Source organism: Asterias rubens, chromosome 11 (assembly GCF_902459465.1).
Source record: "Asterias rubens chromosome 11, eAstRub1.3, whole genome shotgun sequence".
In the NCBI taxonomy this organism is placed as follows: domain Eukaryota; kingdom Metazoa; phylum Echinodermata; class Asteroidea; order Forcipulatida; family Asteriidae; genus Asterias; species Asterias rubens.
In genome coordinates, this window is record NC_047072.1 from 17,892,880 (window position 1) to 17,913,036 (window position 20,157).

Consider the following 20,157-nt stretch of genomic DNA (forward strand, 5'->3'; position numbering starts at 1 on the left):
TAAGAGTTTTATGATTTTTTGTCTCAACTTCGTAGTCGCAGTATCAGCCGCGTTTTTCGCTTTCAACTTTTCTACATTTAAGTATTATGGTGTTTGTGTGACCTTTTTTCTTCGACGATGTGTAATTTATCCTCTCAGTGACTCTCAGGTCAGAGGTCACAACGTCAGGATGAACTTAGTGTGAGCAGCTGTTGCGAGTTTTAAAGAATTGAAAGATGTCCAAATAAATCATTCAGCAATTAGATCCAACTCAGTATTGAACTTCTGACAACAAAATACAGTAGCAGATTTGGGCCTATACTGTGTTCTGGGTCCGGGTAAATTAAACCTTTTGAGCTACAGACCAAGTGGTCTGTCACTCGAGCCCTGTCATACATTGTAATATTTATACGAAATTTGAAATGCCCACATTGCTAGCCTAACGAGATGGAATGCAATTTTATTCCCCATACTTTATATTCTTTTAGTATTTTATAATAAGTGCCTTATTGATTGAAAACATTCTTAAAATGAATTTTAGCAAAGATCATTTGTTGCCGCTGTAGTTATCTCTATGTGTGTAAGCTTACAGTGTTAAGTTGAACATGAAATATACGATGACTAGAGCAAGCTAGTCGAAACGTTGAGACCAATTTCAGAACTGACTCCGCGGCAGTACAGTTAATTACGATCCTATAAGCTAAAGTAGTAGTCCAGTCTAATTTCTATACCATCCGCCCTGGTAATAGTTAAAAAACAGGACAGTTCTTTTCAGAACTGAGAAGTCTTCCGAACCTCCGATTATCTACTCCACGGCAGTAGAATAAAGCAAGACAGTTCCCTAAGAACAACTCTACCTGGCAAGTAGATACACACATGGTGTTACCGCAAACCAAATATACATTGATACCTCACCATGCAATGCCTCAAATCCTATATAAATATAGAATCATTACCTTTTGTGATTCAAGAGCAAGTAATATATGGCAGTATAAATCTTACTTAAGGAAATATAACTATTCAAAATTCACTACAATATTATTGATGACGTCAGCAGATAACAAACCATAGTGCATTCCTCCCAACTCATTCTTCTTCTGTCCACCACGAGAAAGAAACGGGAAATTATTCCCAGAGGCAATGCACTGCCGACTAAAGAAGCCCGTGCCGCACAGTGGCAAAAGCACGCTCCGAACGGAAATTGAATCTACACTGGTTTTATTCGTATTCAAAAAATGCTGGCATTTTCCTCCGTGTTTTTCCGTTCTGTGATCTGTTGGCTCTGCCTCAAATCGCATAAGAATGATTGTTCCTTTCCGATTATCTCATTCTGTTGGTCAACCAGACATATTCGTCATTCTGTGGATACAAAACTCGTTTATCGGGCTGAGAATAAACTACAAATAATAGTAAACTTGCGGGTGCAACCATGTAATATTTCTCTTTTGAGGGAATGTCTCCAAACTTGCAGTACAACCATGTACATGTAGTGGTTAGTTTTTGAGGGAGTGGTGGCTCTGGAAAGTGAGCCGGTTTGGTCTCGACGTATCAAAAGGTATACTCTGCTCGTCTTCAGACTCATTTTGGACAATCTTCAAACTTGAGGGCCGGGCTGCAACCATGTAATCATACTCTTGAGGATGTGTTGGCTCTGAAAAGAGACGGTTTGGTCTTGACGTTTCGAACAGCATACTCTGCTCGTCTTCAGACTCATTTTGAACAATCTTCAAACTTGAGGGCCGGTGCTACCATGTAATAATACTCTTGAGGATGTGTTGGCTCTGAAAAGAGCCGGGTTGTCTCGACGCTTCGAACAGTACACTCTGCTCGTCTCTGGGCTCATTTTAGACAATCCTCAACTCGATTTAAGGTCCAGCTTTTCAGAGTCAGAGATGTTGTTAATAACATAGGAAATTTTGTTGTTTTGATTGGAGGACGCTATACTGACTCCTGTGACTTTTAAAGCGACTAGTCGCTGCAATTTTTTGAGAGTTGAGTCGATCTTTGTGATGGTTAATTTTGAAACTGACTTCGCCGTCTTCGGTGAAACGTCAAACCATGACGACGCCGGGAAAGTGGGGACTTACTCCACACCGCATATTCATCGAGCTCCCAGGCCGAAGAAATCGCAATTTAAACGGCGGACGTCGTCGCTCCCGCCACGGCAGGTCAAGGATGTTCCGAAAATCAAAGTGCAACACAGGTCAGCGTCTGCCATGGACCAAACCCGTCTTTATCCGTAAGTTGTTTATTTTCAGAAATGAAATTTATATGGACTTCAAACGTTTTCCTTCTTGCTCTTTGTTTGTCTGGGGTTATAAAACCTTTGCAACCTGTACCTATACGAAAGCTCAAATAATTTGATTATGACCAACTGACTCTTTTACATTTTGAAACATAAAGTGGGCAACAAAATAATGTTGTATTGTGGATTTTGGGCATTGCATGGTGAGGTATCAATATATATTTGGTTTGCGGTAACACCGGTGTGTGTGTACTTGCCATGTAGATTATGTTCTTTACTATAGGGAGTAGATTTTAGTAATTTGGGAGACTTCTCAGTTCTGAAAAGAAAGGTAGAAGTTTTGTCGGGACTACTACTTCAGCTTTAGTGGATCGAGGGGACTTCTCGTTATTAGCTTCCCTACCGCGGAGTAGATGACAGTTTGTATACTTTTGTATAACCTTGACAGCCAATGTCCAACTTGTAACCCTTGTGTATCTCTAAGGTTTTAAAATAAATAAATAAATAAGTAAATAAAATGAATAAATAAAATTTACCCTAATACATGTAAGTGTCAACCGGCGGTCGTGGTCCGCTACGATCACTCGGCCTCATGAGCTCCATGTAAACCGGCTGTTGTCGAACCACTCTACCAGCCTCAATACTCGCCCTCAAACTCTCAGAATCTTCATACGTAGGAGGCCGATCACCTCCTCTGTTATGGGTGAGCTCCTGGTAGTATGAGGACTCATCTCGGGCACTGGGTGTGGGGTTGGTACCTCTTTGCGAGGTACTGAGTTGGCGGCTAGCCGCGAGGCGAGGGGCGTAGGGGTACGAATAGGATGTTGTTGAGGGTTTGCGTCCGGAGGCGCCCCTTGACGCGAAACGACTGTCGTTGTCGTAGGTTGGATTGTTGACGCCTGTAAACAGGGTTTTAAATATTAAAGGCATTGGTAATGGTAGTTACTCAAAATAATTGTGAGCATAAAAACGTATTTTATGCATTTGAAAGCACTTTGTACAAGGGTGTTTTTCTCTCATTATTCGCTTCCAACTTCGATGACCAAATGAGTCAAACTGTTCACAGATGTGTTATTTTATGCATGTTGTGACACACCAAGTGAGCTGAGAATACTGGTTTTACCCTGAAGGTGTCCAGTGCCTTAGATGTATTGGATGACTCCTATTAATAATAATAATAATAATAATAATACCATTTATATAGCGCCTTTTCCTAAGGTTACAAAGCGCTCAGAGAATGACAGAAAAAAAAAAAAAAAAAAGGAATGCAAACAAAAACCAAGAGGAAAACCACGACTAGGCAAAGCTAGCAGCATTTAGCCAAGAAAGTCCCGCGCAAAGCCTGTCTCTCTTTGACTAGAACTGCAGGCCAAGCAAAGCGAGATTTACTGATTGAAAAAGAATGTTTTCAGAGACCTTTTTAGCATGGTAACAGAGCTAGAACTTTTGGTTGAATTTGGAAGGGAATTCCACATCCTAGGGCCTGCAACTGAAAATGCTCTGTCTCCTGATTTTCTGGTGGTTCGAGGAATATACAAGTTGCCCTGTGAACGTAAGTTGCTCTTTATAGCCCTGGTTTCTAATGAGTTGGAAATGTATGTGGGATAAGTACCAGACATACACTTAAACATGTTTAAGGCCAATTTGAACATTATTCGTTTTTCTACTGGGAGCTATTGTCTGACCAAGCAATCAATTGAAGCTCTCTTGCTGAAACATTTGAATCCTTGCCGAGGCTTACCTAATTTTTTGAAATTATGTCTTAATAATAGTTACCCTTCATTCCGTCTGATGGTGCGATTGGTGCCATCGAAGAATTGGTACTACGTCTGATCGAAGGCCTGAAGAAAAACAATTAAAATTTGAACGAAAGTATGAAAATGAATTAATCAGTTTCTATTCAAAAGGTCACTATTCAAAAAGGTTCTATTCAAAAAAATAAATACAACCATACGCGAAAAAATGTATTCAAGGTATTTTTTTAGTACTTGCTACAGAAGCAGGTCAAAATTATCTGAGGAAACTAGTAGACTGGCTCCCAGTCCCATTATCTCCGTAGGCCGTGTCCAAAATGGCGGCTACAACGGCTTATGGCAACGGTTCATGGCTACAACTGTTACTGAGGATGTCGCTAAGGACGTCCTATACTTTAGCGCGTGATGACGCGGTGATCAAGCCGAAGCCGTAGTCGTAGCCGCCAATATTCGGCCACGGCACCTTTAAAAAGGGTGCGAGAAAACAGTTCTTAAAATAATAATTTATTCCAATCTTACCCTCTGCTTGTTGGTTGCTTTCTGTTGACGAGGCAGACGGCTATTGCTATAACGACCAAGACCAAGAAGAGTAGAATGCCGCCCCCAACGGCTAGGCCTGTCAGCAATCCATGGTTGAAGACTGTGCCCTCATCACGGTCTTGCGTCGTGGGGTTGACTGCATGGGTAGTGAGAGTGGTACCAGACCTGAAGTGACGTTGATGATAAAATTGGTTTAAACAGAACACGTGTAACTGTAAGTGTGAGTAATTTTGTTTGACAAAGTAATGTCAGTTGAGCTGTATAGACCGCTTTAGAGCTTGCATGAATATAGCCTGAATATCTGACGTCACACTTCGCGGCTCCTGAATTACGCCCTGAGCGTACGTCCGGATCCGTACAAATGTACCTTTGACCTCACAATAATTTCAGATGGAGAATCGCAGTCAAATCCCACGTACATGCACAAACATATAAAACAACAAGACATGCTTGCATGTACATAACATTATTCGCACCGCATGCAGACGACCGAATTACAGTGCAACTGACAAACATCACCTCGGACCAATCAAAACACATGGAAAGCTTACGTCACTGCAATGAAACCATTTGGCCCCTATAATACCGGTGCAGGGATAAAGACATGGGACCAGTCTAGCATGAACAGAACACACTTTGCGTGAACTTGAGAGAGGGGCCGGGGGGGGGGGGGGTCGTATGAAGACACCATACATAATAACCCACCTTTCCACAATCATTATATCACAGAAGCAATATGGCATGGCGGCAAATGACGTGCAAGCATTTCCAGTGCACTGCGAGAGTTGGGCCCTGTGAATGGAAGAGTTACAAGTCAAAAAAGGCTTCATCTTATACTCCTATACGGAGAGAAGAAATAATGTTCAATATCCTGATTATGGTCACAAACACTCATACATGATGTAGTCGAGTCGAACTGCGTCATCAGCCCCCCCCCCCCCCCCACCCACCCTCCTTGCCAAGTGAACTACATTCAAATCGGGTACGTAAGATTGGCACGTGGTCCACTAAGACCAATCAGATCCGCAGTAGACATACCACTGGTTTATCGATGTCAGAACCCCATTATACACAATGACACGAGTTGTTATAAACCTTTATGGAAAGGAACGCTCCTATATAGACCTTTATCATTGTGTTGCCATCTTGATTTTACTCCATTCCAACTCATTGTAACCAAACTGAGGCTGGACTAAATAATAGTCTGGTGCCATGTTTGCGCAATGTATGTTAGCATGCATTACTGTTATGCATTACTGTTATGGAAACAGGGAACGTGACCAAGAGGGTGACAGAGTGCATAAAGGTCTATACTCCTATGTTTTATACCCTTTTCGAAACCACCGGTCTCAACTACTGGTCCAGTAGACCAACAGTGACATTTATTGTGTTTACAGCAAAATACCGCTCCTTGTATAAACTCACCTATTTCCCGTTCGACACAACCAGTATGTCTCGATGTCGTCTTCAGAACACGAGCAATGAGTCATGTGACTGCAGTATGCGCACTGTACGTCACCGTCACAGATCTGGTAGCAATACGGGTCTTCGCTCAGATAGAACTGGGCTATATTCATATTAAAAAAAGTATTTTAAAACTTAAGAAAATCTACATCAATTATGAGTTGAGCAAGAAAGAATGAGTATGCCGGAAGCTTCGAAGAAGGATGAGATCAATTAGTGCAAAAACTGACCGTCTTAAGAATAGTTTTTAAAGTTAAGAATACTGCTTAGAAAATATACTAGCTTAGCGAAAGCATTTGCGGGGCACCGGTCGCCACAATGTAAATTTCATGGAATGGTGGTATGTAAATGGTAACCTAGTTCTGCTAAGCAATTTTTCTGTGCTTATCAAGGTTTGTGCTAAAAGGCTATGTGAAATTGGGCTGTGGGTCCGGTTTCATAGAGCTGCTTAAGCACAAAATACAGCAAAACAAATGTCTGCTAAGCAAGCAGTGGACCAGTTAAAAAAATATCTGCCAATAATGGTGTTTTGGTTGGTCACTCCTTTCTGCTGAGCAGACTTGTGTAGCGCTTAGCAGATTTGAGTGCTGAAGCAGCATGCAATTGGCCCCTGTGGTCGATTTCACAAAGCAGGTATGATTACCTACCTCTCAGTGATTTGTATTGTGTCATCACACTTTGCTTAGCATAAGGTTTGCAGTTCAGATCAATCTTAACTGTATTTACCTGCCATAGTAATGTTGCATGGTAAAGTCACATTGCATGAGCAATACACCATCACTGAAGCTGAATGGGCCACTGCTTCGTCACCTCCGTACCTTAAAATGTGAACAAAATACAAATAATACACAAGTTTATCTGTGTTTATTAGTGTGGTTTTCCATAGGGGGCCTATTCGAGAAAGGTAAATGCTTTATTCATTTACGGTGCTTCTGGAAAACTGGACAAAACTGATGGACTGCTCTCCGAAGGGTCTTATGCACGCACCCCTTCATGGAGCTTTTACTGCACGCAATGTAATTCAGAAATCCTTCCTTTTCATATAATTTGCTCAGCCGTGACTACCTTTTTCACAATGTTAGTGTGCTAGTTAAAAGAAAGGTAATGCAAACTAAAGAGTCTTTCTCAATGGCCATAAGACGACACAACTTAAATAGGTATCTAAGTGTAACATGAGCAGTGTTACTAGAGCAAGCTAGTCGAAACGTTGAGACCAATTCAGAACTGACTCACCGGTAGTGCAGTTAATTACGATCCTATTATCTAAAGTAGTAGTCCAGTCGATTTTCTATACCATCCGCCCTGGTAATAGTTAAAAAGCAGGACAGTTCTTTTCAGAACTGAGAAGTCTCCTGAACCTCCGATTATCTACTCCGCGGTAGTAGAATAAAGCAAGACAGTTCTCTAAGAACAACTCTACCCGGCAAGATAGATACACACATGGTGTTACCGCAAACCAAATATACATTGATACCTCACCATGCAATGCCTAAAATCCTATATGAGCAGTTAAGTAGAAATACATGAATAGAGAGAGGGAGAGAGGCAGAAAGGCCACAGAAAAAAACAAGGGGTAAACAGTGAATATGGACAGAAACGGGGGTTGAGGTGTGAACGTAATTCAGACAGGATTTATTTTATAGGGATCATAGAATTAAATAGAAGGGGTTAGTACCACACCTTTTCCACATGGAAACAATATCATGATTCACGCTACTTATTTCCACAAATCCCACCGCTGCCACCAAAAGAACGGACCACAAAAACATCATCGTAGATTATGGCTCCAGTCTGCCGTGATTCAGCAGCAGAAATCCAGGTATTCGGTACGCATCATTTGCTGTCTGCAAGTGTCTCCACAAGTCACTCAAACATTTTGTGTTCTAGTCGGTTACTAACTGGTTGAGCAATCGAGAATGTCGTAAGATTTTCCAGGACAAAACTAACTACATTGTTGCCATTTAAAGAAACTTTTCTGCATTGCGTATGTGACCCAATTGTCAGATTACCCTCATTGATATACCAATTGCATTGTGATAGGGTCATGGTTTGAACTGTTCATTGTTTATACGAGATATATGGATTTATTATAATAATCAATCGTTTCTATTCATTGCCGTGATATGTTTTCAAAGATTGTCCTTGTGGCAAAACAATGGGCAGACACAGCATCTGTTCTAGCCTGAACATCTGACCTTTCACCTACACTCATTTCACATTGAGATACGCAGTCTAATTCTTCACCATAATATACAATAGTGTGACACTGCATGCAAACGACCAAAAGTAAGCTTTCCATATCTGTGTTTTGATTGGTCCGGGGTGACGTTTGTCAGCTGCGCCTACATCAACTCCGACCAATCAAAACACAGCTATTGAAAGCATTCGTCACTGCACGTTTATCCAATGACATCATTAATGTTTGTACATGTATATCCAATGAAATCACTGGTTCTAAAAAGCCCGTACATGTACATGGGACCACCAGTCTACATGCACATTCTGTTGTTGTTGTTGTAGAATTACATCCTCGTTCCCAAACAAAATAAAATTGAAGTGGCGTAGATCGATTTCTATCGCATGTTGATGGTGTGTATACACACCTCTAGTGTTGAGAAGAATAGTTATGTTATAATGAGAAGAATAGTTATGTTATAATGCGAAGGGTTGACGCCCTTTTGTGGAAGTTGGGATTAAGTATGGTGATTCATTATTGAACATAAGAGATTAACTTAAAGGTAGGAGTCAAACTGTAGTATATTAAGTATTGAGTATACAGTGCTAACACACATCAGTGTATAGTAAAACCGAAATTAATATTAAGCCTATTAACCCGGAAAATACGTGGTAATTTATATCTGTAAAGCAGGGTGTTAGTTTAAAATTATGTCTCTAGCTATGTCTCATGAACAAATGTATAAATATTCGGGGTAATTAAAAAATGTTTTTCAAATGTTTACCAACTAAGCCACGGCGCCGGATACTTAAAAGAGATGTAGACATTTACACTAAATGAAGTATTGGCGAATTCTATTTAAAATGCTCTTTAAAAGTAACTTGAACAAACAAACAACCAACGCCCGGTAGGGCCCTCAGAGGTTCAAGTCTGATGCTCTACCGACTGAGCTAACCGGGCTCTGACAAACTCTCAATAAGAAACACGTTATGAAATGACAAGTTAACAAAGATGGCTAGTTCAAAGTGTAGATTAAAACTGTAGGCACCGCCCGGATTCGAACCGGGGATCTCCTGTTTACTAGACAGGCGCTTTACCAACTAAGCCACGGCGCCTGTTGGCAAAGTTTCATTTGATTGTAGTAAAAAATGGGCCCAGCATGGTATTCATAGAAAAATGTTAAACAAGAGAAAAACATGGTCGCCCGGTAGGGGACTTGAACCCCTGACACTCAGATTAAAAGTCTGATGCTCTACCGACTGAGCTAACCAGGCTCATTTACAATTTATAGTACTATAGCTATGCCTTCATAATAAAACAAATTATTTGGTATAATTAGTTAAATAAAACAAAGTTAAAATGTAAGGCACCGCCAGGATTTGAACCGGGGATGTCCTGTTTACTAGACAGGCGCTTTACCAACTACCCACGGCGCCAGTTGGGAAAGTATCATCTGAAATAAGTAAACGAAATTAATTTAGCATGATGAAGATTCAAAGAGAACTGTTTGGGTAAAAACAAATGATCGCCCGGTAGGGGACTCGAACCCCGCGACCCTCAGATTAAAAGTCTGATGCTCCACCGACTGAGCTAACCGGGCTCAGTGTGCAGGGTGTTAATTTCAATCTATAGCTTTGTCTCAGTAATGAAATAATTTAATTTAGCTTAAACAAAACAACATTTGAAGGCACCGCCCGGATTCGAACCGGGGATCTCCTGTTTACAAGACAGGCGCTTTAACAAATATAAGCCACGGCGCCTCTGGACAAAGATTATTTGATTGTAGCAAAAATGTTCCTAGCATGATATTCATTCAAAAAAAGTTTAAAAGAGAAAACAGGGTCGCCCGGTAGGGACTTGAATCTAAATTTTTCAGACTTTTCAAAGACCAAAACATAGGCACCTCCCGGATTCGACCGGGGATCTACTGTTTACAAGACAGGCGCTTTAACCAACTAAGCCACGGCGCCTCTGCTACGACACGTAACGTAATGGAGCCATAACCGAAAGAAATAATGATTGAGTGACAAACGCAACAGCGCCCGATAGGGGACATGAACCCATCCATGACCCTCTGAAAAAAACTTGTTGATAAAAGAATGAACAAACCTGAATTGCGTGTTATCGCAGCGTATGACGGAGAAGTCACCCATTACCGAAACAATTGTATTTCTTGCAGGCCGAAAAAAAATGTACATTGAGAAAATAATAATTGAGAAAAAAGGCACCGTTCGGATTCGAACCGGGGATCTCCTGTTTACTAGACAGGCGCCTTAACAACTATAAGCCACGGCGCCTCTTGACAAAGTTTCATTTGATTGTAGTAAAAAGTGTTCCTAGCATGATATTCATTCAAAAAATGTTGAAAAGTGAAAACATGGTCGCCCGATAGGGGACTTGAACCCCTGACCCTCAGATTAAAAGTCTGATGCTCTACCGACTGAGCTAACCGGGCTCTGACGAACTCTTAATAAGAAACACATTATGAAATGACAAGTATACAAAGATGGCTGTTTCAAAGTGTATGTTAAAACTGTAGGCACCGCCCGGATTCGAACCGGGGATCTCCTGTTTACTAGACAGGCGCTTTGCCAACTAAGCCACGGCGCCTCTTGACAAAGTTTCATTTGATTGTAGTAACAAATGTTCCTAGCATGATATTCATTCAAAAAATGTTGAAAAGTGAAAACATGCTCGCCCGATAGGGGACTTGAACCCCTGACCCTCAGATTAAAAGTCTGATGCTCTACCGACTGAGCTAACCGGGCTCTGACGAACTCTCAATAAGAAACACATTATGAAATGACAAGTATACAAAGATGGCTGTTTCAAAGTGTATGTTAAAACTGTAGGCACCGCCCGGATTCGAACCGGGGATCTCCTGTTTACTAGACAGGCGCTTTGCCAACTAAGCCACGGCGCCTCTTGACAAAGTTTCATTTGATTGTAGTAAAAATGCTCCTAGCATGATATTCATTCAAAAAATGTTGAAAAGTGAAAACATGCTCGCCCGATAGGGGACTTGAACGCCTGACCCTCAGATTAAAAGTCTGATGCTCTACCGACTGAGCTAACCAGGCTCTGACGAACTCTCTATAAGAAACACATCATGAAATGACAAGTTAAAACTGTAGGCACCGCCCGGATTCGAACCGGGGATCTCCTGTTTACTAGACAGGCGCTTTGCCAACTAAGCCACGGCGCCTCTTGACAAAGTTTCATTTGATTGTAGTAACACATGTTCCTAGCATGATATTCATTCAAAAAATGTTGAAAAGTGAAAACATGCTCGCCCGATAGGGGACTTGAACCCCTGACCCTCAGATTAAAAGTCTGATGCTCTACCGACTGAGCTAACCGGGCTCTGACGAACTCTCAATAAGAAACACATTATGAAATGACAAGTATACAAAGATGGCTGTTTCAAAGTGTATGTTAAAACTGTAGGCACCGCCCGGATTCGAACCGGGGATCTCCTGTTTACTAGACAGGCGCTTTGCCAACTAAGCCACGGCGCCTCTTGACAAAGTTTCATTTGATTGTAGTAAAAATGCTCCTAGCATGATATTCATTCAAAAAATGTTGAAAAGTGAAAACATGCTCGCCCGATAGGGGACTTGAACCCCTGACCCTCAGATTAAAAGTCTGATGCTCTACCGACTGAGCTAACCAGGCTCTGACGAACTCTCTATAAGAAACACATCATGAAATGACAAGTTAAAACTGTAGGCACCGCCCGGATTCGAACCGGGGATCTCCTGTTTACTAGACAGGCGCTTTGCCAACTAAGCCACGGCGCCTCTTGACAAAGTTTCATTTGATTGTAGTAACAAATGTTCCTAGCATGATATTCATTCAAAAAAATGTTGAAAAGTGAAAACATGCTCGCCCGATAGGGGACTTGAACCCCTGACCCTCAGATTAAAAGTCTGATGCTCTACCGACTGAGCTAACCGGGCTCTGACGAACTCTCAATAAGAAACACATTATGAAATGACAAGTATACAAAGATGGCTGTTTCAAAGTGTATGTTAAAACTGTAGGCACCGCCCGGATTCGAACCGGGGATCTCCTGTTTACTAGACAGGCGCTTTGCCAACTAAGCCACGGCACCTCTTGACAAAGTTTCATTTCATTGTAGTAAAAAATGCTCCTAGCATGATATTCATTCAAGAAATGTTGAAAAGTGAAAACATGCTCGCCCGATAGGGGACTTGAACCCCTGACCCTCAGATTAAAAGTCTGATGCTCTACCGACTGAGCTAACCAGGCTCTGACGAACTCTCAATAAGAAACACATTATGAAATGACAAGTATACAAAGATGGCTGTTTCAAAGTGTATGTTAAAACTGTAGGCACCGCCCGGATTCGAACCGGGGATCTCCTGTTTACTAGACAGGCGCTTTGCCAACTAAGCCACGGTGCCTCTTGACAAAGTTTCATTTGATTGTAGTAAAAATGCTCCTAGCATGATATTCATTCAAAAAATGTTGAAAAGTGAAAACATGCTCGCCCGGTAGGGGACTTGAACCCCTGACCCTCAGATTAAAAGTCTGATGCTCTACCGACTGAGCTAACCGGGCTCTGACGAACTCTCAATAAGAAACACATTATGAAATGACAAGTATACAAAGATGGCTGTTTCAAAGTGTATGTTAAAACTGTAGGCACCGCCCGGATTCGAACCGGGGATCTCCTGTTTACTAGACAGGCGCTTTGCCAACTAAGCCACGGCGCCTCTTGACAAAGTTTTATTTGATTGTAGTAAAAATTCTCCTAGCATGATATTCATTCAAAAAATGTTGAAAAGTGAAAACATGCTCGCCATAACATACAAAACGCGATTTAAAATAAGCTATTGTCGATAGCAAAATATCGAAGCTAAACTACTTTGTTTGTCACCAGACAAACAACGCCCGGTAGGGGACTTGAACCCCTGACCCTCAGATTAAAAGTCTGATGCTCTACCGACTGAGCTAACCGGGCTCTGAAGAATATACATTCAAAGCCAAGTTTAAAGATTTTGACCAGAAAGCGTCAAGGCGGAAACTGTATTGTTGTAAAACAAAAAGGCGCCGCCCGGATTTGAACCGGGGATCTCCTGTTTACAAGACAGGCGCTTTAACCAACTAAGCCACGGATTACAGGATTACAGAACAGGGTGTTCACAGTTTATAACACTGGACACCTTAGGTTATAAAATTGTCAAAGACCAGTCTTCTCACAAAATTATGCACAAAATTAACAAACCTGTGAACATTTGCACTCAATTGGTCGTCGAAGGTGCGAGTTAATAATGGCTGAAAAACACCCTTGTCACGCGAAGTTGTGTGCTTTCTTTGAGACCTCACGCGTGAGGTCTCGAAGTCGATTCAAATATTTTACTGAGAATTTACTTCTTTCTCTCAAAAACTACGTTACTTTAGAGGGAGCCGTTTCTCACAATGTTTTATACTATCAACAGCTCCCAATTACTCGTTACCAAGTAGGTTTTTATGCTTACCATTATTTTGAGTAATAACCAAAAGTGTCTAGTCCCTTTAAGACTAGTCTTATAGGAGAACAGAGGACTAGCCATACGTTTTTAATAACCAATAAACAAATCATATTTGACTTATCATCCTAGTTAGGACTATGCAAGTGCGATCCCCGTTATGTTGTCCGTGGTAGGGCGTGGTCGTAAAAGACTATACACAGTTGCCCAAATGAGATGTTTGTACAGGCTCCACCTAACTCTTTCAAACGCTACCTTAAATCAACATCATGAATATTCATGAATAGTTTGTATACGCCAGAAGCAACAAACACATCTGTTGGTGTGTATTTGTATACGGCATTTGTACACCTTTGATCTAAATGAAAACGCTGTATACAAAAATGCCTTTTTATATTGTGTTTGTATTGTAGTGCAAAAATTGATGTTACACAGCCACACAATATGCATTTACATGTACATCATAAACGCTTATTCAATAAAAATGTGATAGGCCTATCCAAATTCATAAAACTGGTCTAATTTTTTCAAACTTTTCAAAGACCAAAACATAGGCACCGCCCGGATTCGAACCGAGGATCTCCTGTTTACAAGACCGGCGCTTTAACCAACTAAGCCAGGGCGCCTCTGCTACGATATATAACGTAATGGAGCCATAACCGAAAGAAATAATGTTTGAGTGACAAACGCAACAGCGCCCGATAGCGGACTCGAACCAATGACCCTCTGATAAAAAAGCCTGTTGATCAAAGAATGAACTAACAAGAATTGCATGTTATCGCAGCATGTGACAGAGAAATCACCAATTGGCCGAAACAATTGTATTTCTTGCGGCCGAAAAAATATACAAAAAATAAGTGAGAAAAAAAAGGCACCGCTCGGATTCGAACCGGGGATCTCCTGTTTACTAGACAGGCGCTTTGCCAACTAAGCCACGGCGCCAGGTGATTATAAAGCTAAAATTTGTACTCTAATATGGACGCCTGGTTATTGTAATGCTAATGTGGGCACTGATCTAGTAGTTGTACCAACAGAGATCAGATAGTTGTATACGTGTCAAATGAGCCGCGGAGCGCCCTCATGTGGTAACAATTAAGTTAATTAAAATGGAGCATTCATCTAAAAAGACCTCAATGGTTAGTAGTCATAATATGGCTTATGCTTATTGTGGTATCAATTTAGGTAGGTCATTCTTGCCCCAAAGACATTTTAAAATGTTTAACATTAACATTTAATGGCTTATGTTTATCTATCATAAACAATTTGGGAGATTTTGTTTACTCTTATATATATATTTTTTTTTTCCAAGTTTAGGGAGTTTTTGTGTTGTAATCGAACTGGTGTACAGTATTGAATTTGTGTACAATAATATTGTTTCCTTAAATTCTACAATACTTCTGTACAAATCATGTAGGACACAATCAACATATTTTATAGGTCTATACATGGAGGTAGAAATACATCCACCATTTTAAAACTGTATGGTCTTCGAAATAAAAAAATAAAAAAACGAAAATTGAATCAGGCACCGCCCGGATTTGAACCGGGGATCTCCTGTTTACTAGACAGGCGCTTTACCAACTAAGCCACGGCGCCACATGAAGATTATTTCACAAACTTGTAACTCTAATAATTATGCCTGGTTATATAATGCTAATGATGGGACTTGTTGGTGGTTGTGTAACACGTGTCAATTATTCCGCGCAGCGCCCTCACGTTGTATTATTTTAGTTATGTATTGGGCATTAATTCCTCAAAGATCTCATGGTTGGTTTCCTTCCTCCATGGTTAATCATAAAATGGATTATGTATATATCTATAAATTAAACAATTTGGGGCTTGCACATCTGGCGTCACACTTCGAGGCTCGTGAATAACGCCAGAGACCGGCCTCCAGCCGGCGTGTAAATTCACCTTTGACCTACATTCATTTCACATAGAGATACGCAGTCAAATTTTACAGGAAGCTGTGTTTTGATTGGTCACTTCAGTTGACCTCAGACCAATCAAAACAAATCCAGCTACGATAGCTTTTAGTCACTGCATTTACCCACAGTAGTATCATTGTATCCAATGAAATCACTGGATCTGAATAGCAGGGGCTCAGTCTATGTTACACCTTCGTCCCTGTATGTCAGTTAGCCCTGTAGCGGTGACGTCATGACCAATTTACATCCGGTTCAAAAGTGGGATCGGAACCGGATCAATAACGCGATGCCAGCTGATGGGTTCTAAAAAAAAACATGCTGGATCTCAGTCCACATTTCTGGATTGAGTGTTAAGGCGGTGACTGTTAAACAATTATATTATTGTTCTCTTGTCTGTTGATCTTCTATCGGTATCATATATTATATATCAACAACAAAAGATTACACACAGAAATAAGACAGCAGGGTTAACAATGCGTACAAGACAATAAAACAAAATACAAATAAACCCAATATTCCATTGTGTTCCATACTGAGTATATATGTAACTACGGGTGTCGAAAATACTCAATTACGGCAAGAATTTAGAGCCACATGTATTTGACTAATGGGTCAATTAATATTGCAACCTGAACATTTTTGCACATGATATGTCAAACCATGGAGGTATACCTAATCCCAAAACTAACATTACATGTCCGTAATCGTTTCTAACCGCACCCTGTTAACATCAATTAAGGGTTGCCCCCAGTGTTGTTACTCATACGCCGACAAAACATGGCGTCATAGCCAGTAGAGGTTTATCTCAAACACAAGGAGGGCAAATTTCAAGGGGCTGTTGTTAAATATTTAACAACTATGAAATAACAATTTATATAGCAGCTCCCGTCTGTTTCGATACATGCCCTTTAGACCCAGCTGCATTGTGTTTGTAGTTGTCACATTGTTTGTTTGTTTTGGCAAAAACGGCAACCTAGTGATTATATTATTATGAACGATAAACGGAGTGCGCCGCTTAAACCATACACGTTTTATATTATTTATATACAATCATAACTTAGCGTGTTATGATTAACTACAAAAACAGTACAGCACGGCTAGTGCATTTTAACGTGAAGTAATACCCCGCGCAGTCAGCGGAAATTTTGTGCTTCGGTCGAGAAACAAAAATGGCCGGTCGAAAATCCACTGCATCTAATAGATATAACCCAAGGTAAGATTGTTTCTTTGATATTCCAGTCGGCCTCGTTATTGAAGGACTAAAATTGATGTGTTTTTCTAAAGAATGGATTCATCTTTGTTAAACACATCTTAAAGGCCAGGCTTTCTATTTTGTTTAATATGTCTTCATCAAATTATTGCATTCATATGTTGATGGCATTCACAAAGACAAAATAATTACAAGTGCATTGGGTAATGGATAATAATTATAATATTGTATTTCTCCACGTATTTCTCTTTACGTCATTTTGTCATTTTGTATCGTCACAGACTACTATTATCCCACTTGGTGTATCCCAATACGCATACAAACAACCTGTGAAAGTTTGAGCTCAATATTGGTCACTCGATGTTGGAAGAACAAAATTGTACACCATTGTTGCATAAACATTGGGGTGATGATTTTATACCTCTTTTTTTAAAACTACAAGGCTTAAAGGCAGTGGACACTATTGGTAATTACTCAAAATAGTTATTAACATGAAACCTTTCTTGGTGACGAGTAACGGGGAGAGGTTGGTTGTATAAAACCTTGCGAGAAACGGCTCCCTCTGAAGTGCCATAGTTTTCGAGAAAGAAGTAATTTTCCACGGATTTGATTTCGAGACCTCAGATTTAGAACTTGAGGTCTCGAAATCAAACATCTAAATGCACACAACTTCGTGTGACAAGGGTGTTTTTTATTTCATTATTATCTCGCAACACCAATGACCGCTTGAGCTCAAATTTTCACAGGTTCGTTATGTTATGCATATGTTGAGATACACCAAGTAAGAAGACTGGTCTTTAACAATTACCGATAGTGTCCACTGCCTTTAACGGATGTTGTTTTTCACAAATTTGTTTGACCTATCAATATCTCTCAGCCCTACGCCTTGTAATGTGTAACTTGTTATGGTCATTAACTTGTAGATTAATTATCAATTACTATGACACAAATCTCTATACGAAATTTCGTACAATCAGACACCCTGTAGTATTTTTTATATAAATAATTTAATAAATCAAACAGCTGTGGTCGGAAATGTATCAAGTTCTAAAAATGAGCAAAAAAGGCTTCCTTTCCTAAAAAAGAGTTTACTTAAACAGAGGGAAAAGGAATGACGCCCGGTAGGGGACTTGAACCCCTGACCCTCAGATTAAAAGTCTGATGCTCTACCGACTGAGCTAACCAGCTCTATACAAGACAGTTACACATGGCCTAAAAACAACATTGAACAAGTTGGACGAGTTTATCTGGAGTAAATAATAAATAAAACAAATACATTGATAGGCGCGTCCGAATTCGAACCGAGGATCTCCTGTTTACTAGACAGGCGCTTTACCAACTAAGCCACGGCGCCATGTGGTGAAAGTCATGTGCAATCGGCAATCTATTTGTTTGTTTCTAAGCTACGGCCGGCGGCCGGCCGGGCGCAACCGAGCATGACAGTTTCCAATTTAGTCTGTACATGCACTGATTTTACGTAATTTTTTTTTTAAAGACACTGCAGAACATAATATGGGGGATACCCATCATATCAAACAGAGGTGCAAAGTAAAATAAAAGATAACGGTGCAAAATAAACAAACAAACAATTAACGATAGTACTCAACAAACAAACATCCCAACCAACAAACAAATTGAATATATTTATTTATTTATTTATATAATATTCTTTTTTTATTTCACAACTTTCCACTTAAGTTTTGAAACTATTTATTAAATTACTTGCAAGGATTTCGCATCAAGCATGATAGTTTCCTTTCATTGTATTGTTTTCTTCTTTTTTTTGTTTTCAGTCAATTCCATTGACCATAGCATTATATATCATAAAATTTTAAGTGTTCCTAATGGGTTTGTCTAAAGGGTTGTTTTTTATTTAGTTAATATAGCGGGGCAGAGTGAAAGCAGCCACTTCCTTTGTGATTTGAATTTTAGGAGCTATTGGAAGACTGGAGTAGTAAAAACGAGGACCAGGGTCCAATTTCATAGAGCTGCTTAAACACTAAAATAGTATATTTGGTTTGCGGTAACACCATGTGTGTATCTACTTGCCAGGTAGAGTTTGTTCTTAGAGAACTGTCTTGCTTTATTCTACTGCCGCGGAGTAGAACAAACTCTACCTGGCAAGTAGATACACACATGGTGTTACCGCAAACCAAATAAACATTGATACCTTACCATGCAATGCCTCAAATCCTATACTAAATTGTAGCTAAGCAAAATCAATGTTACTTACCAGCAGAAGACTACCAGCCAAATGACCTGTCATACACGTACAATGCGTGACTGGTGTCCTGCTCATTTCTGATTAGCAAGTATGTGTATGCGCCCTGTGAGTTAGTTCTCCGTTCACACCACTGTGTACACAATTTTGTTCATGCTCGGCTGCGCCCGGCCCGAGGCAAAACACGCCCATTATGCTAAGTGGCCTCATCTTTCCTGTGGAAAAAAGTTAAATGACCTAACAAATAAGTAAAAACAAAACATCAACACTTTTAGCAAAACAGCAAAGTATGACTCGAAAAGATTTTATTCCAAATGATGTTGGGTAAAAAAAAAATAAACAAAATATGACAGCCCGGTAGGGGACTCGAACCCCTGACCCTCAGATTAAAAGTCTGATGCTCTACCGACTGAGCTAACAGGGCTCTTGAGAGAAGGTGGTTAACAATCAATTTATTGGATGTAATTTACAAAACAAAATTAAAAATGTAGCACGATGTGGATTCGAACAGCAGAATACAGACTGAGCCAAAGCGTTATGTTGACCTGTCTATTCAACTATTCAGAGAAATAAGTTAATTTACAACAACGATTTTTTTGCAAAATAACAAGGTATCAATCAATGAAAGGATTTTGCCCGAAACGGTGATACTGATGGCCAAAAAAATAGAATCAATGTATGGTGAAGAGGTTTACAACTAGTGGTTTAATCCCACGATGCCTGGGTTTTGATAATTTTACCGAGACGAAGTCGACTCGAGGTAAATTCCAGAACCAGGCTTTGGCGGGTTTTTAAACCACTAGTTGAAAGCGATTCAACACACTTTGATTCCCATTCATGACATAAATACCTTTTGGGTTGAAATGCGTAATAAAGTATATAAAGAACGTTTATAAAGAAACTCTGTAAAGCTTACCCTATCCGAGTGCAGTGCTTGAGCTCTGTATGTTTCCTCCACCTCCATGGTGTTCAGTATACATGTTACATGTACATGTGTGTTGTGTCCGTCCGTACGCGTGTGTTTTCCGCTTCCGTTCGTGCGCATGCGCGTATAGTCTTGGTGCATATTCGCTGATTCTTCTTTTCACACACGGCGCGGCCAACTCACCGACAGCGCCTGCATCGCCCGTAACAAGAAACGTCTT

The 20,157-nt window shown here is 40.3% G+C and overlaps 1 protein-coding gene and 28 non-coding genes across 30 annotated transcripts; all 29 read right to left on the reverse strand.

Moving 5' to 3' along the window:
* Positions 1-870: 870 nt before the first annotated feature.
* On the reverse strand, positions 871-19,110 carry LOC117297100. Of its 2 annotated transcripts, none has more exons than XM_033780234.1 (7): positions 19,025-19,110; positions 6,709-6,800; positions 5,944-6,085; positions 5,224-5,310; positions 4,498-4,683; positions 4,001-4,065; positions 871-3,123 (listed from the first exon to the last, which is right to left on the reverse strand). In XM_033780234.1, the coding sequence occupies exons 2-7, from the start codon at positions 6,758-6,760 to the stop codon at positions 2,762-2,764; spliced, it is 894 nt and encodes a 297-aa protein (XP_033636125.1). In that variant the 5' UTR covers positions 6,761-6,800; positions 19,025-19,110; the 3' UTR covers positions 871-2,761. The 2 variants fall into 2 exon arrangements, with proteins under 2 accessions (XP_033636125.1, XP_033636124.1); XM_033780233.1 differs by lacking the exon at positions 19,025-19,110 and adding an exon at positions 7,663-7,951.
* Trnat-agu lies at positions 9,201-9,273 on the reverse strand. The gene has a single exon. It is a non-coding gene; the product is annotated as a tRNA-Thr (tRNA).
* On the reverse strand, positions 9,360-9,432 carry Trnak-uuu. The gene has a single exon. It is a non-coding gene; the product is annotated as a tRNA-Lys (tRNA).
* Positions 9,685-9,758, reverse strand: Trnak-uuu. The gene has a single exon. It is a non-coding gene; the product is annotated as a tRNA-Lys (tRNA).
* Positions 9,844-9,918, reverse strand: Trnat-ugu. The gene has a single exon. It is a non-coding gene; the product is annotated as a tRNA-Thr (tRNA).
* Trnat-ugu lies at positions 10,056-10,128 on the reverse strand. The gene has a single exon. It is a non-coding gene; the product is annotated as a tRNA-Thr (tRNA).
* Trnak-uuu lies at positions 10,541-10,613 on the reverse strand. Its single transcript has one exon. It is a non-coding gene; the product is annotated as a tRNA-Lys (tRNA).
* Trnat-agu lies at positions 10,696-10,768 on the reverse strand. Its single transcript has one exon. It is a non-coding gene; the product is annotated as a tRNA-Thr (tRNA).
* Trnak-uuu lies at positions 10,854-10,926 on the reverse strand. Its single transcript has one exon. It is a non-coding gene; the product is annotated as a tRNA-Lys (tRNA).
* Trnat-agu lies at positions 11,009-11,081 on the reverse strand. The gene has a single exon. It is a non-coding gene; the product is annotated as a tRNA-Thr (tRNA).
* On the reverse strand, positions 11,166-11,238 carry Trnak-uuu. Its single transcript has one exon. It is a non-coding gene; the product is annotated as a tRNA-Lys (tRNA).
* Trnat-agu lies at positions 11,291-11,363 on the reverse strand. Its single transcript has one exon. It is a non-coding gene; the product is annotated as a tRNA-Thr (tRNA).
* On the reverse strand, positions 11,449-11,521 carry Trnak-uuu. The gene has a single exon. It is a non-coding gene; the product is annotated as a tRNA-Lys (tRNA).
* Positions 11,604-11,676, reverse strand: Trnat-agu. The gene has a single exon. It is a non-coding gene; the product is annotated as a tRNA-Thr (tRNA).
* Positions 11,761-11,833, reverse strand: Trnak-uuu. Its single transcript has one exon. It is a non-coding gene; the product is annotated as a tRNA-Lys (tRNA).
* On the reverse strand, positions 11,886-11,958 carry Trnat-agu. Its single transcript has one exon. It is a non-coding gene; the product is annotated as a tRNA-Thr (tRNA).
* Positions 12,045-12,117, reverse strand: Trnak-uuu. The gene has a single exon. It is a non-coding gene; the product is annotated as a tRNA-Lys (tRNA).
* Positions 12,200-12,272, reverse strand: Trnat-agu. The gene has a single exon. It is a non-coding gene; the product is annotated as a tRNA-Thr (tRNA).
* Trnak-uuu lies at positions 12,358-12,430 on the reverse strand. Its single transcript has one exon. It is a non-coding gene; the product is annotated as a tRNA-Lys (tRNA).
* Positions 12,513-12,585, reverse strand: Trnat-agu. The gene has a single exon. It is a non-coding gene; the product is annotated as a tRNA-Thr (tRNA).
* On the reverse strand, positions 12,670-12,742 carry Trnak-uuu. Its single transcript has one exon. It is a non-coding gene; the product is annotated as a tRNA-Lys (tRNA).
* Trnat-agu lies at positions 12,825-12,897 on the reverse strand. The gene has a single exon. It is a non-coding gene; the product is annotated as a tRNA-Thr (tRNA).
* Positions 13,073-13,145, reverse strand: Trnak-uuu. The gene has a single exon. It is a non-coding gene; the product is annotated as a tRNA-Lys (tRNA).
* Trnat-ugu lies at positions 13,233-13,304 on the reverse strand. Its single transcript has one exon. It is a non-coding gene; the product is annotated as a tRNA-Thr (tRNA).
* Trnat-ugu lies at positions 14,206-14,279 on the reverse strand. The gene has a single exon. It is a non-coding gene; the product is annotated as a tRNA-Thr (tRNA).
* Positions 14,523-14,595, reverse strand: Trnat-agu. The gene has a single exon. It is a non-coding gene; the product is annotated as a tRNA-Thr (tRNA).
* Trnat-agu lies at positions 15,177-15,249 on the reverse strand. Its single transcript has one exon. It is a non-coding gene; the product is annotated as a tRNA-Thr (tRNA).
* On the reverse strand, positions 17,907-17,978 carry Trnak-uuu. Its single transcript has one exon. It is a non-coding gene; the product is annotated as a tRNA-Lys (tRNA).
* A 253-nt stretch (positions 19,111-19,363) lies between the features above and the next one.
* Trnak-uuu lies at positions 19,364-19,436 on the reverse strand. The gene has a single exon. It is a non-coding gene; the product is annotated as a tRNA-Lys (tRNA).
* Between the last annotated feature and the right edge of the window lie 721 nt (positions 19,437-20,157).

Bases quoted from the DNA above. Each gene is read 5' to 3' on its own strand.
- LOC117297100 (XM_033780233.1), bottom strand. From the start codon at position 7,754: ATGATGTTTTTGTGGTCCGTTCTTTTGGTGGCAGCGGTGGGATTTGTG. The intron at 6,801-7,662 runs GTGTGGTACTAA...TCACATTTTAAG, and splicing joins ATTGTTTCCATGTGGAAAAG to GTACGGAGGTGACGAAGCAG. The intron at 4,684-5,223 runs GTGGGTTATTAT...ACGTCACTTCAG, and splicing joins GATATAATGATTGTGGAAAG to GTCTGGTACCACTCTCACTA.